This window comes from Epinephelus fuscoguttatus, linkage group LG6, assembly GCF_011397635.1.
Source record: "Epinephelus fuscoguttatus linkage group LG6, E.fuscoguttatus.final_Chr_v1".
Taxonomy (NCBI): Eukaryota; Metazoa; Chordata; class Actinopteri; order Perciformes; family Serranidae; genus Epinephelus; species Epinephelus fuscoguttatus.
The window spans coordinates 8605400-8622748 of NC_064757.1; the positions used below are offsets into that span (position 1 = coordinate 8605400).

At 42.2% G+C, this 17349-nt stretch overlaps 1 protein-coding gene across 4 annotated transcripts in view; it reads left to right on the forward strand.

Annotated features, from left to right (window-relative positions):
* The window catches only part of unc5db (unc-5 netrin receptor Db), a 282084-nt gene that overhangs the window by 152367 nt on the left and 112368 nt on the right, over window positions 1-17349 (forward strand). For all 4 annotated transcript variants that reach the window (XM_049579875.1, XM_049579874.1, XM_049579877.1 and 1 more), the window contains 2 exons: window positions 9209-9352; window positions 12183-12286. In XM_049579875.1, the coding sequence (XP_049435832.1) occupies window positions 9209-9352; window positions 12183-12286 (248 nt within the window). The remainder of the gene's footprint in view (window positions 1-9208; window positions 9353-12182; window positions 12287-17349) is intronic.

The window sequence follows — 17349 nt, forward strand, 5'->3', positions numbered from 1 at the left end:
TCTGTCCATTGAGTGTTGTAAGCATCAGTAATGGGGATCTGCACAGGCCCTGGGAGGCATCAAAAATGAGATGACAGAGTTAGTGTTTATCATAGAAACGTGTTGATAAGAAGTCATTGAACATAGTTGCTGGATGATGTGAAGGAGTGTTCATTTTTATCATGGTTGCCACAGTGGTGGTCCTCTCAAATTGACTGTATGATCATATTTGTGTCAGTGTTTCCCCACTAATTGTGCACCCCTGCCAGGCCAAAAAAATCTTTTTTAATGTCAAGAAGAACACCAAATATAATTTCAGTGTTTCCCCCCGTGTTCATTCTGCAGTGTTAACCACCCTTTCACACAAGGACAAAGCAGACAAGAGAAGAGACAGGTAAAATGACGTAACATTGTTAGTACTAGGTTACAATCAGGCTTGTTAGTAAATGACATGCTAATGTGCTGATGGATTTGAGAGTTTTGTGTTTTTAGCTGAGCCAGACTAGAGAATATTAAAACAGATGGGTGATACTGTTTTGCCCTTACGTTTTAATGTGAAGTTTGCTGAAAGTGATGTAATGTGTTTATTGTGGTGTGAGAACTGGGCCTAGAATAACTCTTTAAATATGGTAACTTAGGAGGCAATTTGACCTTCTGTGCCTCATTAATTTGGCATGCAGTTAACACACCAGTCATAGTTTTATTATAATGAAAATTCAACCTGTAATCTGCTCCTGGTGGTCTCCACTATTTGGAAGAAGGAAATAACAGGAGTAACAGGCAAGCGTCAAAAGTGAGGTGTTTTCTCTTTAAATGAGTGCTGTGCTGTGGATCTAATTTATGCAATGTAAAGAAAGGTTCATGTTGATTTTGTAAAAGTAGCTGATAAATATTTAAATAAACTGTTAAGTGATAAATTTAAGAACAGAATTTGGTGTGGTGGTGGGTGGTAGATGTCCCCCTCTGGCCCATTCACTAACCAATATAACCACAAAACAAGTAGCTAACTCTTTTCTATCGGCCACAGTGGAAGGTGAATCAAAAAATAGCATCTGTTCTTTTCAGTCTTTTTTTCTATACTGGCCAGAAAGGTTTATTGAGTAGAAAAGAGGCTCTGATCGATGGTCGGTACCTGTCAAACCCACTAACTCAACCGCCAGCATCATCTTTTACTTGCAGTTGGCCGGAGGTAAGCAGCAGTTTCACACCCTCCTTCCAAAACATGGAGGCTAACACTTGAAGGTGGCGTCAAACCCTTCAACCCTTCACCAACCATGTACATTTACATGCGTAGGATGATAAAATGGCACCTGGCTGTTAATAATACAACTGAAGAATGCTACATGCACCACTGCTGAAGCTTTTGAACAGGTCAATATAGACATTTGAAACAGTTATGTGGCATTCTACACGTACTATGTATCTTATTTAATTCAGTTTAGTATTAATGCAAAGCCTGTGACAGTAGGACTTTTATTTAGTAGCTGACTCTTTTGTGACAGTTGTTGAGATCTACTGGGCATGCATTATGAGCGTCACCCATGGGCATCATTTCCACTGAGGACATGTCCCCCTCACTTTTATAGTTTCAGTTTGATTCATTTGTTAAAAGACCACTAAACCACTGTTTCTTCACACTGTCCAGCTGCTAAAATCCAGATGGGAGAAGCCCAGAGTTGGGAAAACAGAGGCCACACACTAGATAATGCTCCCATGAGCATATAGACTATTTCACTTGAATTGCATTGCTAGGCAACAGCTTGGGTCCATGTTTACTTTCTGACAGCTGATGTCATTAACATACGCTGCAAACCATTTCAACAAGAAACACAAAAGAACCCATTAACAGTGTTTATGCTGTCATATTTGAAATGGTCTTTATTTAATTACCGCCAAGTTGACTATTCGAGCTATAAGCTCTCTATCACTCTGATGAAATTTGTTATTATTTTAATGCCTCCACCCTGGAGATAGCCGTGGCTGGAGGCATTATGTTTTTTAGGCTGTCCGTGTTTCTGTCTGTCCATTCATCCCATTCTTTGTGAACGAGATACTTCAAGAACACCTTGAGGGAATTTCCTTAAATTGTGCACAAACGTCCTCTTGGACTCAATGATGAATTGATTAGATTTTGGTGGTCAAAGGGCAAGGTCACTGTGACCTTGTGTCCCACTCATTCTTGTGAACATAATTTCTTATGAAGGCCTTGTGGGAATTTCCTCAAATTTGGCACAAACATCTACTTGGTGGTCAAAGGACAAGTCACTCTGGCCTAGCAAAATTTTACATAAGTATCTAATGGATAAAATGATTAATAATGACATTATATTTCCAAAATGTGCAAACGTTCTGCAAAATCATAACTCAGGAACAGAAGGTGAGACATTTAGTCAGATACTGAATTGATGACACTAATCTTGGGTGTCCACCTTTACACTGTGCTGATTGTATAGATCTTCTGTGCTGCCAGGGAAAGATGTGTGTTATGTTTTCACAGACAAGGATGCAAACTGTAACTGCAACTTGACTGGCAGAGGCTTTTTGTGTCTTGTCATGTCATCAAAGGATAAATCACAGAAGGGTGTCAGTGATCGCCAAATCTGGGTGATGATGTCAAATGTGCGTTAGCATGTTTGATGTGTTTCCATTCACAGAATTAAATTGTCTACATCATGTCCCACTCTGTGTTTGCATTTTAAGCCTGCTTGAAAGCAAATGATAAGAAGTTGGGCTCCAATTTGGGGTTTTTTCTCATTCTGGTGATCAGGAAATGCCACTGAATGTGTGTTTGCATGTTCCATGTGTTTTCATTCACATGACCTATAATGGAGAAGGAAACACCTACATGCCATCATTGAATCTCTCCGTTCCTGGTCAATCTGGAAAGTAACCCATTAGAATGTTCCAGCACTGACTCAGATGAACTTCATCTCATCAGCCATGTCTTTTGCTAAGGTTTAGCTCTGATTAGGCAACTTAAACTACTTTGTTAAGGAAATGTCAAGCTACTTCTGCCCTCACTACTGGCCAAATGCACATGAGTAATTGGGTCAACATTTGATTGAAATGATATCCCAACTCCTAACATCTTTTTTCAGCATGCTGGCATCACATTGGGTGAAACTGTCCCCTGCAGTACAGTGTGTGACAGGCGCCCGTGGCACAGACAGATGCCATGATAATGGCTTCTTCTGAATAAACAGACAGACTTTTGGGTTTGAAACCGTTTTTCACACAATCACTGCTTTAATCAGTTTGCTTCTTTAAGTTGGATAATCAATTTTAAATAAGATTATACTTTTACCTTCCTCTCAGCTCCTTCAGCAGCAGTAGATTGGAAAATGATCACAGATGCATTCCTCTTTCACATTCTGTGAGCTGTTGAGAATGCATGTGCATAGAAATCATTTGAAAGTACTCATTGTAACTCCTGTGTTGGGGTTAACGACTTCAAAAGTAATGCGTTACAGTCATATATTATGTTTTAGGTGGCTAACAAAGTAATAAATGCATTACCAACAGGATTTTTGGCAATATTATCACATTTACAGTGTCATGTAATGCGTTACCGCTCGAAATAAACTGTTTATTGTTTTCATTTTTCATTCATCCAAACTGATCCACTTCCATTTGTGCACCACAAGAAAAAAACATCCCCCAAGGGTTGTTTGTTGTCATGCCATTCATTATACGCCACCGCATGTATAGGTGCCTGTGATTGTGTGCGTCATCATGTTCAGTGCATTATCATTCACATACCTACAACTTATCCCATTCTGCTTTTGCATCCTAACGCTGCTAGAAGCGAGGATAAGGAGCTGACCTCTGGTTTGTTTGTTCCTCGTCCTGGTGATCGACACATTGATGTTAGTATATGTTGGATGTGTTTCCATTCGCATCCCCCACAAGTGCAGAGCAAAGCCAGCACACTGTCCCCGCCTTATGCATAAGTCTCACTCCGGTGCTGCTGTAGCTGACCTGCACACTAGGAACTGGCAGGTGGGTCTTCCACCTCTGGTGTTTTAATTTGCGCTTGTCATAATGACTTGATCACAGGCCATTCTATTTGTTGGGCGAACCTCAATATTTGTTCATTGTATTGACCACTTTGATCCTCTGCCTGACCCAAGGATATTAATTTATTTTAAACGGTCTAGGCTTTTTAATTGTTTTATATCATCACACTATTATTAATATAGGCAGGGGATTTTAATACAAAGTGGTAACCACTGTATGTGAATGCATGAATCGGTCAGACCTGTGCAGCGTTGCTTTTCCTTCATATTCATGGTGATCATCTTTACAGCCATCTGAAGGCAGCATGTATCTGTTTAATGTGTAGTTTCTAACTGAGTGATGTTGCGCACTATCAAACCACCATTACGCAGGGTAGATCTGCCGCTTACATTTTTTTCAAAAAATGTAAGCGCAAAATAACCACAGACACCCCTGTGCTTACATGCACATCCAGTGGGTCATTTGGATTAATTATTCTACACAGTTTGTTCAGCACACCAATGGGCTTGTTGGAAACGGAACACATTGAAAGCACATGGGGCTGGGTGGCTGGTGCAGCAGGCCACCAAAGCACCTCAGACACCCCTCTCCTCAGCAACGCTTTCCAGCTCGTCCTGGGGGACCCTAAGGCGTTCCCTGGCCACATGAGAAATGTAATCCCTCCAACGTATTGTGGGTCTTCCCCCAGGCCACACAGCTCCATAAAACATTGTAAATCTCTTAAAACTTCTTACTCAACTTATCTTACTCTCTTAAGACTTTCTGTTCCTGTCAGTCTTTGATCCGGTGAATCCATCCAAAACACCGGTCAAGTGACGTCCTTCCTTTCAACCAGATTGGCCAACTTGTTACCTGAAACTCCACATCTTTAATCATAATACAGATTGACAATCCCACATCCCAGACAACAATAGTTCCCTCCGGGGGGTTCCAAACTGTCAGTGCATGGCCTTGGGGAGAGTCCTGTGATTAAAGGGGTGTAAGAAGTAAACGTAATAAGCCATGACTGTCACAGTTTTTAATGTACCTACCTATAATAATGCGTTCTTCATGATCCCAATAGTGTCCAAGTGCGCCAAGGGAGCCTGACCGTGGATTTACCCAAGCTGTGTTTTGCACACTCCCAACACACTTGGCAGGACAACCCTGACTGTGATTACTAACTTGGTCTCACTCCAAAGCTGTCAAAATCCGGCGCTTGGGCAGTGACTTCCGGCATCAGAGACTGACAAAAAAAGCTGTCCTTTCAGGTCAACATGATACGCAGCCAGTCACCATGATACTGTAGTTTAGAGGTGCCTGGCGGCGCAAAACTTGCAGTGTTACACCAACATGCGTGCATTTATTTTGACTGTATGCAAACTGTACATTTCTTGTGAAAGCAGAAGTGTATTTTGTAAAGACAATGCATGTAAGAGAATTAACTTGACATCATGTCCCAGAATATCAACAACCAATGCACCCAGGGTACCTTGCATGTTGTGTGTGGATATGAAGAGTCTATGATCAAACTTCGATATGTGAAGAGGTCAGAGTGAGAATGTGTTGCGGGGACAAAAAGTCTTGTCTCCGCTTTCCCACTGCCAGTGACTCTGCTATAGACTCTGAATGGCAGTAAAAAAGCAAGCATAAAGAAAGGGGGTAAATGTAGGCTTTCATTTTGTGAGTGACTTTAATGACATTAAACAGGTATTTAAATGAAACATCACCTTTAAAATGAGGGCAGGGCCTTCCAAGTGAGGGTGAGAGAGTCTAATCCTGAGCTCCCACGTTCCCTCTGCTTCAGAGCCAATGGAGCAGTATTTTGGGTTTGCCAGTACATTGGGCAGATATTGCCATTTTCTAAAAGTGTAATATTGATCTATGGGACTGCCCCGCATTCCCATTTTACCTTTATTGGATGGTTAACAGAAGAGAACCAGATGAAATATGTCGAGAGTGAAGGATGACATGGGACAAAAGTTTCTTCTTTGCTCAAATACATGAAGCTGAAACTTTTTAAGCAGAGATGATCCTAATGCAACATTTTAATGTAGTTCTTGTCATCCACATCCGAGTTAATAAGCTAGACTATGGCACTCTCCTCTTCACTGGAATCAGAGCAGCCAAGACTTAGTTCTTATTTCAGCCATCTTTGCCAGTCTTTCTCTGAGTGATTCAGCCGTTTTGGATGGATTTATCAAATGACTCAGGAAACTGCGAAGAGCAAGGAGGGGATTGGGGAGGAGAACAGATCAAGTGGTTTACTCTAATGAGCCCTGTCAACAGTATTCTGCCTATAAACAAATAGGGCTGACAGATGACACAGTGGCAGCACTCGTCTCCGTCTCGCCGGCAAACCACCTGTCGACGCCGGTTTGGACTCCAGGAAATGTGTCGCTCTGTCGAGAAAGCTTACCGCCAGCTTTTCGCTCTCTCTCTCTCTCTCCATCAGTCTGTCTTCTCTCTCCTCTTCTTCTCTAAAACACAGGCTCACACTTTTTAGGGCATCATGGAAAGTCATTAGTCATTATTTTCTCCGCTGTCTCTCCTCCCACACATACACTGTCACTTGCCAGCTCTCTGCCGCTGCTTGAGAAAATTATGAATTATGCTTGTGTCTCACTCTCTACAGGGGCTGGGACTAGGAAGCACCAACCATAGAGCTGCTGCTTTGTTCAGTCCTTTCCTTAAACCTGGCCTTTTTTTCTCTTTTCTCCAGGCCTGTCAATCACGATTTAAACTACCCCGGTCACCAAACACACCGCGGTGCACCATATTGAGACGAACCGCCTAATTTGTATCAGCTTTTCACAACATGTCAACCGTGTTTGGTGTGACAAGAAAAGAAGAAGCCCATTTTTCTCTTGTTGTCATTTATACTCAACACAGTGGAGACCGCCCGCCATGAAATGCTCTCCATTTCTTAATTTTACCGCGAACACCAGCATGGATCCGCTGCTGCAGCCCCGCTGCCATTCACGCGGGTTTAATTGGTATTCATTCGGAAGTCTGCTCAGCGCTTCGCAAGCTGTGCAGTCGCAGTATGAGGCTGTTTGACTTTAGTAAGAGCATGTCAGATTAAAGTGTTATTTATCAGAGAGAGTGGATGCACAAGAGTCAGGGGTGGAGGAGTTTGGGTATTGGTCTTTTGCAGTCCCCAGCACATCCCTCGCCTTTAATCCAGCTGTGGGTATGAGGCCTGCAGGCTGCAAAAGGCTCTGAGGAGCGGTGAGAAAACATATGTGACAGGCCCTAAGCCGATGACTCAGATTAAAAATGGTTGCTGTATACCCATCTAAAGCTATGTGACAGGGTAACGAACATTTCCAACTGAGGGCAGCGTGTTGCCTAAGAGGATTTTCAAATAGAGTGTTTTTTTTCTTCTTCTTCCTTAATGCATTCAATAGAATACGAGCATTGCACAAAGTGCTGTGTTTGCATGCCTTTTGTGTTACATAACATGGTATATTGTCCTCGTGTCGCTTGCACAGCAAGCCTACATATGCTGTTTGAAGTGGTTAAGTGTAGTTCAAATTATTAATGCTAATTCTGCTACAGCTGATTTAGCTCTCTTCATGTTGAGCACTCAACATACAGTAGAGGCCCCTCAGGGACTGTGTTTCTGCCAATTTCCTTAGTGATGCTGTCAGAGCTCAGCAGAGAGAGGGAGAATGCACTGATTTAGGAAGTGTGTCAGTCTTTTCTGAGAATTTATGCAGAACTAATCCTGTAATAGCCATTGATCACTGACGTAAGCTTGGAGACGTATCGAGGGATTGGTGTTCTGTAAGGATCATTATTTACAATGCAAGGGTTTCCTATTTCTAGTTTTCTCCATTTACTGTAGTACCGCATGTGCCTAAAGGAAAGGCCTGGACCCAGCTTGAAAATGCATCTTTAAGACCTGAGGGAACTGATTTTGACTGGTACAAACAAATTTGAAACCCCATCCTAACCCAAGGCCCTAAGCCATATTTTTGCCATGCTAGTGGCATTGCTCTAGGGATGGTAACTACTGGGCTGATTTAGATTAACTTCTTGTACAGACATTCATGTCCCATTTGTAATAACTTTGTGTGACTTTTTGTCCATCATCATCAGGTCAAATTTAAATTTGTCCAGCACTGGTTTATTACCAGATTCCATAGACTGTAGGCTATAAAACAGTCTGATGGATGTAGCCATTGTGACGTCACCCACTGGTTTGTGAACTCATGTTTCAAAGCCTTTGGTCTTTCATTTTGGCTGTCGCCGTCTTGGATTTCTGGAGCCAGAAGTGGCTATAAATAACCCTGAAACCTGATTAGCTATGGTTAACTATGATAATGCTAATGCTCAGCTTTTATGAATAATTATGTTGTCTGTTTTTTACTTGATTATTGTAATGACTAGTTCGCACCTGATCAGATGTATCACTCCTAATCTTGCTGTATATTATTTGTTCAGTGACAATAAAGGCTTTTTCTAATATTGTATTGTATTCCATTCTAATGTAAATGCTAATCTTGGTGAGCCAAAAACAGGCTTAAAACCATTAAAATGAAATGTAATTACTGAAAAAATTAATCATCCAGCTCCTTAGAGGATCTTTTAGTTCAGCCAAATGCTGACAGATTTTTTTAGATGACCAAAACGTAAGTTAACTTTCACAAACTGCAAACACACTAAAATAGCAACAGCATTGTCGCCCTGATCGCAACTTGTCAACAGACAACACCCACCTTTCACTGAAAGTGGCCATGCCCTTAATTTTGCAAATTTGAGGCCTTAATAACATGTAAACATGTGAGGTATGTGTGAATTCACAGCCTGTACAATTTTAATGAAAAGGTAAACTAGCTATACAGGGCAAAATCATTTTTTGTACCAGGCTGTTAACATGTTTATTTCTGTTGTAAGGTTAAGCATTTCAACATAGGGGTCTGTGGTGATTGACTTGCTCCTGGAGCTAGCCTCAAGTGGTCATTATAGGAACTGCAGGTTTTGGCACATTATATTTTAGCCTCAGAGGCTGCCGCTTGCTGAAAACCTGCACACATTGGCATGTAAAGGAAACATTTAGCTCAAAGAACTGCTGTGCTCCAGCACAGTCTAGCACTGCTGCCAACTCTTGGTCTTATTTATTATTCCTCCCTCAAGGACAAATGTGCTTGCGTTGGAGAGATTTTCTCACAAATAAAAAATAACATATTTTGTGTACTGGTTTCTAACTGTCTTATCTGTTTCCCAGGGCTGAAGGTGCGTGAGGTGATGATCAACGTGTCCCGTCAGCAAGTGGAGGATTTTCATGGCCCGGAAGACTACTGGTGTCTCTGTGTAGCCTGGAGCCACCTGGGCACCTCTAAGAGTCGCAAGGCTACTGTCCGCATTGCCTGTGAGTATGGAAACGCCTCAGTGATCAGTACTGTAGCAGCCAAGTCACAACGCTTCTTGTCCCTGCAAGTGGCAATATGCAACAACTGAGCAAGAAAACCGAGTAAAAAACTGAGCAAGTGACACGTGAGCAGTCTGATAAGATGGAGGCTTTATTGTCTACATCATAATCTGTAGCTTTCAAAGACTCAATTTAGTTGACCTAATCAAAGTATTCATTTTAAAAGCCTAAACAGTTCTACCTATGTTAATGTAATTGGAATTAGTACCTGAGCCATGTGTATATGTATCTAAAATGGTTAAGCAACAGCAATATTTGACACAAATACATAAAAGAATTTCCCCAATAACTGCTTGTATTCAGCTGTTTCTTGGAACCAGTCAAGTCCAATATAAATAAATTCAATAATTCAGCCTCAAACAGTGATTCTGGGCTTCATGTCAGCATGGATGTTAAAAGTTGAAAGCTGCAAAAGATCAAGACAGTTTCTGACACTGGCGTTAAAAAAACTAACAGGTTTGATGATGATAAGACAGACACTCATTTACGGCCAAATCTGTGCCGGGCCACACCCCTCTACAACATTGCTGTAACCCCCCCACTGGTCAGTTGTGAAAACATTTTGGTTTCAACAGCTTGAGTAAATACATCCACTGAGTTTGGTGACTGTGGACAAACTGTCATTGATTCATGGCCATGTTTTGCATCAGGCTAATGCACTTGGTATCAACCATTTTACATGTGGGTGTCAACATTGTAATGACAAATATCTTGTGAGTTTTATAATGATGGGACAAACAATTACTGATTTATAACTGATTTATGTTATCTCATGCCTAGTTTTGTCATGTGTAGCGCCCCCTGGTGGCCAATTTGAACGAATCTCTTTAGTGTCATGACCCGGCTCATAAGCCATGACAAAAAGGGGAGACACACACTGTATCAACTGAAAGCTGGCTAAGCTGCCATCGGGAGACTGGCCACGTGCTCCCAGTTGCCACTCACTTAACTCTGTCCACCAGGACCTGCAAGACACAGCAGACAGACAGGGGAAAACACACAAAGCAGGCCCTGCTGAGGCAGGAGGCCGGCACATTAGGATATGTTTCAGATTCACACACACATTCATACACTGATGACTATGGCTACCATACAGGGTGCCACCTGCTACTCAGCGTAAACGATCACATGTGCTGAGTGTAGGAGCCATCAAGACAGAATAGCCATAGGGACCATTTTGAGGTCCAGTATATTGCCCAAGGATACTGTGACATGTTGACTGGAGGAGCCCGTGATCGACCTTCCAATTGATGAATGACGTGCTCTACCTGCTCGGCCTAAGCTGTCTGTATCTTCAAAACGAAACTTTGATAACTTTTGATAAGCATGGTCCAATAATGATCTGCAGAAAATTTGGTACAAATGAGATACAGTTTAGGAGAAGATGTCAAAAATGTGTTTTTACAAAATGGCGGACAGTCCAGTCAGGCAGACTTAAATGGTCCTTCAGGCTTTTTTATAGTCCATATTGAGCTGGACATGTGTCCGATTTCTAGTCAGTCCAATTTATGATATAACGGGTGCGGCCAAAAATTGGATTTTTGGGTCTTAATTAGAGTGCCATTGTCTGGCCGATTGGCATCTTTTTGCACAAAACCTCCAATTATTGGTGAAAATTTCAAATTTCAAAATGTTTCTGAATTACCACCACAGGCATTTTATGAAGAACTTTTCTGAAGAAAGTTAATATTGATCATAAACTCAAACAAAAACAATAGGGTTTTGGCCCTTTGGGCTTGAACCCCTAAAAATAAATGAAAGATAGAACAGAGTGAAGTTTGGCAGGACAGACTGTCACTCCCTAGGGGGAGAAAACTTTTTATTTTACCCTGGAGGTCCCAATAGTGTCATTATGATTTATAATGTCTGTCCGTGTGTCCTCTTTACCCCTAACACACTGGAGCTGAAAGACAATGTGACCATTTTTTAATTTTTCTTTTGGTTTGGACCAACGTGTGTGAACACAGCAAGCTGACATTATCTTAACAGAAAATGAATCCGATTTGTCAGAGGGGAAATAATCTATTCCCAGAAACAAATGCTGTCTAATCAAGTTTAAACACAATCAGCTATTCACAGCCAGTGTTGTTCAAATCCAATAGTGCTGGCAGATGGTGTTATAGGTTATCTAAAAGCCCTCTTTTGTGTTGAATTTAGTGTTTGTACATGGCCCTGAAGTAGAAAGCTGAGAGAAATCACACACTCTTAAACATCAAGGAAGCAAAGAAGTCTTTTTTTGTCTTTTGAAGAAAGTAAGAATTTGAGTTCACAGATGATGATGTGATGTGAAGATCTGTATCTGCAAGGATTTGCATATCATTGTGTAGGCACTTAATATGCATTTACCTACCTGCAAGTTGCACTGAGGCACTATTATAGCGTTTTCTTCCTGCATTTAGATCCTTGGCAATCTCTTATGATCCTAGGGTACATGAAACCCATACAAAACCCATGCTGAAATAACCTATCAAAGGCAGTTTTGAAAATGTTCGAATAGGATCTGTCACTACTGTATGCACATGAATGCCCAGGATGATCACAGCAATCCTCCTGCACCTCTTCCACCCAGTGTATCCTCCAAACCACCTTGTCAACAGATTACGTAGCACAGGGCCATGAGATCCATTCTATCCTATATCGGCCAGAGGGTTTTGAAGGTCGTGGCGTGCAGAGCCAGGGGCGGACTGGTGCGTTAGCTGCTGAATAGGATTGAGGCCAGGCTGACCGTAACACTTGACACCTGACAGCTGCCTCTTATCTCCCCACACAGACCTGAGGAAAAACTTTGAGCAGGACCCCCAGGGGAAGGAGGTGCCAATCAACGGGATGATCGTTCTGCACTGTCGCCCTCCAGAGGGAGTGCCTGTAGCAGAGGTAAGGCTGCCGTTACTCGCTTCTCCTTCCCTGAAAGAAGAGAAGCTTATACTCCCACTGAGCAGAGATCTGCATCACAGTGGCTATCCTTATTCTGGGAGAGTAATTCTCTGCCAATTCTACCTTCAGCTCTGCTTCTTCTGACCTTTAAAGATTGATATAGTGTTGTTAGATACCAGCGATAAGTGCACATAAACATTTAAAAGTAAAGGTGTTGGTTCCAAAGTGAGATGAAGAGGATTCACAGCATGCATTTTAATCAAATCTTCTGTAAACTGTGAAGTCTATCAATAAAATACAGACTTCAGATGCTTAGAGATCCTCTTCTGAAATTCACTTTGTAGCACTATTAACCTCACAAGTGTTGTGAGTTCACAGGCTCAAAGTGGGTCAGGCCACAAAGTGAATGGTCCAATTACAGTTTTGGAGAATGATTTAAGGGAGTGGGTGTAGGGGGGATGTTACCCTTTCTCCTCCTGGATTCTGTGGTTTGATCCGCCAGCGGCTCCTACTGTGTTGGTGAAGACATAAAAGTCATGAAAGGGAATCTCATCACTGTCGGGTGGTTGCAACATGGACATACAGATCAGTGAGTGTGCATTGCATCATTGCACCAAAGACATGGTCAAAATCTTGTATGTCCAAAAGCACTTTTCTGGTTTAGAGCGTCTCTGCTGGATCACAAGGCAAATTACTTCCAACTGCCTGCTGTGCTTATAGCCTGTGAGCAAGTAATTACTGTTAAAAACGTAATTACTTTTGAACAAACATTCAAATTTTGAAACAAAAGTGACAACCTAGTATATTGTAGCAAAGTGTGTCTTCAGTTTTTCTTGTCTTTGAATACATTTGGCCAAAATCTCACTCTCTTTCTGTTTGTCAGCCCACAAATGAGACAAGAATGAGCTAGCTACCTATAGCACAACCCACGATCCCTCCGCTTTTGTCCCCACCAGCTGCTAGGACTCTATTCCCCAACAGGAGACCAGACGTAAGCTTCGGTGCCATACCATTAGTCCAGGGTGTAGCAACTCAGATTCAGCCAGTGCAAACCCTAGGGCTGGGGGTCACAGCGGGCTTGTGGCAATTTGCAATATAAGTCTTCATAGAGTGTTTCTTGAGTTAAGAAAATGCTGTAGTTATTCGAATAAGCAGTTCTTTATTTAGAAGTCAGACAAAATCCTCATACTGACTTAAAGAGTGACCAATAGCAATGATCTTTTGAGGAAAAAAAGAAAAGAAATGATGAAAATGGAGGACTTGAGGTTTCTGCCTGACAGCGAAAATATCATCCTTGAAAGACACGAGATGTTTTTTGCTAGTCTGGAAACCTGGAGTGAATCACATATGGAATGATATTTACATGGAACATTAGATACCAGATCATTCATCGTCATCAGTGCTGGTTTGTCCTTGATGCTTCCTCATTGAGCAAAGCTGTAACTTGGGTACCAGCTTGGTAGTAGTGGAGGAAGTACTCAGTTCCTTTACAGAAGTAAAGCACTAATACCATTCTGTAAAAATACTCCATTACAAGTAAAAGCCTTGAATTGAAAATGTTACTTAAGTTTAAGCATGTAAGTGCAGAAAAATAGCCCCTTTGACTGAACTATTATTAGAAATTTAGATTATTATTGGATTTGTATGACCCATGCATTCATGTAAAAGCAGCATTCTGTTCTACTGCTGCTGAAGCGTGCATCTACTGCTAGCTCACATAGCAACACTGAGCTAGTTCCTACATGAATTGGTCTTTTTTTTTTTTGTTGGCACTTTGGGCGCCACAAGCTGAGTGCCATATAGTTCCATTATATTGGACAGAAGGCAGACATATCTACAGCTGATATCTGTAACACTGACCAACTCACACCAAAACAATCTGGATTGATAAATGGCACTACTGGTAAGAGGGGAAATATGCAAAACTGATCCTCTGACCACGTAGCACAGAATATGTTCATATCCAGTTGTTTAGACCTAATTCTTATTGAAGAGTAGCACTGCTAATGAAGCTCTGCTAACTTGTTCATCAGTGCAGAGCTTTTGATGTGAACAGCAACATCTGGACAGGTTCTTATGTATGAGCAGTAACTAAACAGAGCTTTAGTGCGGCTGAAACTGATCAGTTAATAGTATAATAAGGCTGATATCAGACAGTACAAACACGAACCCAGTGATGAAACTAAAGCAGGATTTATACGTCTGCGTTGAATCAGTGCCTTATGTTGTGTTCACCACTGGACATGAATAAAACAATTCCCGTGAGTTAATTACATGTAAAGTCAGTGTAAAGATGTGATTAGATGCAAATTCCCCCTGGGTGGCGCAATGGATGCGATGCGAAAGTATATGAATTAAGCGGTGTGAATTAAATGAGTAGTCATATGCTTTTTTGCGAGAGTTGAAAGTCTGAACTTCGGCGACCAATTCGTGCTGCAAAAACTTGTCTTGCGCGTGCCACAGTTAGGGTTGGGGTGTGAGTGTTTTGTCCGTGAACCGTTTGAGTTATAATGAAGCCAAATTTCACACTTCTGTCTAATATTGTAACTTTTGTTTTATGTGTGTTTTGAATTCGAGGACACTCAAACGTGGCATTAAAACCCCCACCTAATGGCATTTTGAGGTGTGATAGCAGAGCGTCACAGACACACCAACCAAGTATAAATGCTCACACAACCTGGTTTCACTCCCAAGTTATCAAAAATCTGGTGACTTCCAGCATCACTGCCAAAAAAAAGCAGCATGATGTGCGGCTGGTCGCTGTTATTGTTTAACAGCCCCCAGTAGTGTCGGAGGAAACATGACCAGTCAACAATAAAAGTTAAGGCAGCGGAAGTCCGAGTAGGTCAGATGGGGGGGTGATGGATGGGTTCTTTTTCCTAAACCCAACCACATGCAGTGTAGGCCAAATGCAACCACGTGTGTTTGTTGTTGGAGGGAAAAAAAACTGTCAATTTGCGGTGCTGTACAAACGGTGCGTTTATGTTGAAAGAGACTGTGTGTACATTTCCTGTGAAAACAGAAGTGTATTTTTTTTTTTTTAAAGATTTTTTTGGGCTTTTTGCCTTTTAATGGACAGGACAGATTGAAATAGGGTGAGAGAGAGAGAGTCGGGGTTGACATGCAGTAAAGGGTTGCAAGCCGGAGTCGAACCTGCGACCGCTGCAGCGAGGCATCGCCTCTCTACATGGGGCGCCAGCACTATCCACTACGCTACCGACGCCCCGGAAGTGTATTTTTAAAACAGACAATGCATCAAACAGGCTGAAGTTGACGTCCCAGCGCGTCAACAACCAATGCACCCAGGGTACCTTGCACGATGTATCTTGTCGTGGAAAGTCCATGACCAAACATCCATATGTGATGAGGTCTGAGTGAGAATGAATTGGCTCCCAACAGCGAAGGCCACTTGTATAGACTATGTGCACAACTATAAATCAGCCCTAACAGGGCAGCTATCCCCTGCTGTAAGGCTGTAATGGAAAAATGTCATCACATGACACAGCTGAAGTGTGCTGACCTGGGTCCATGGGAAAACCCTTTAAGATACAGTATTTTTTTTAGCAACATCAACAAGTGTTACAACTTTTTTAGCAGTTTAATGCCTGATGGCAAGTTAAATAGCAGCTTCCAGTGAGATGGCGAACAGATGTTTCTCACAATGAGATGGAGAGCGAGAACCTGGAAGACTGACTTGTGGGGCGAATATAGCATTTAAATGTCTCAGTGCAAAATGTCACCAAGAGCACATTCCTCTCCAAATGCAGAATATCTCACTCTATATTTGGTCCAGTGATAATCAGCATGAACAATGGATGTGTAATTGATGTGTGCAGAGAACAGATTTAAGTGGAGGTCAACCTCTGGCCCTGTGCTGTATAAATGATTCAGCATGGAAATGGAGGAGTGATGTCATTTCAGCACCGCAGAATGCACAGTGGGGATAAAAATAGTTGAATCTGAGCGGTACAGACCAAATCACAACCTCCCATCTAGTCCTTTGTCAACACAAATGAGCCCAGCCACAAAAGATGGGAGTGAATAATGTAGAGAGCACAGGGCAGATATCCTCAGCCCAGTCGATATCAGCGCACCTCGTCCATGAAATATTGAGATGGCATCCGTGAGTGTAGTGTGAGGTTTCAGAGTGCAGCTTTAGGATGGATGCTGCTGTAGCAAACACGAAGCAGGCCTGACAGAATGTGAGCTTGCGGTTGGCAGCGCAGCGTAAACACTGTGCTTCAGAACGTGTGTTTGGAAATCACCCTCGTCAGCAAGGATGTCAGGGTGAGCTAATGAGTCTCCAGTCACTCACAGCGGAATCATTTTGTATCATGAGGTTACAACAGTTTATTTAAGCAAGAGTCTGACACTTAGCAGGAATGCCTCCTTGACTCTGCGGGTCTTATTTCCACAAGAGAAGTGCCACAGTAGATATATTTGTGACAATGCTGTAATTCACTGCCATTCTTTCCATCCAATTACTTGTCCCAATATACTGTAAGTTTTCAAAGATGCATTTGACATGTTTTTCGAGTGCTTATTTCATTTTTAGTTCAGTTTTGTCAGCGTCAGAATTGAAATTAACTGGATATGAGATTACCAGCACTTACATTTACTCAGCAGACACTGGGCTTGGACGGAGACTTTTCTATGACTCCTTGGATGTAACATTTAGGGCTCTCACCAACCCACTGAGCAAGCAACGTCTGTGGACGTCCAAGTCTAGTTGATATCATGTCCACAGACGTTGCTTGCTCAGTGGGAATCATCCTTTTTTTTCCTTTTTTTCCTCAATTTCTCAATTCATTCATTCATTCATCTTCTAACCGCTTCATCCTCTTGAGGGTCGCGGGGGGGCTGGAGCCTATCCCAGCTACATCGGGCGAGAGGCAGGGTACACCCTGGACAGGTCGCCAGAATATCGCAGGGCTGACACATAGAGACAAACAACCATTCACGCTCACATTCACACCTACGGACAATTTAGAGTTATCAATTAACCTAGTCCCCAATCTGCATGTCTTTGGACTGTGGGAGGAAGCCGGAGTGCCCGGAGAGAA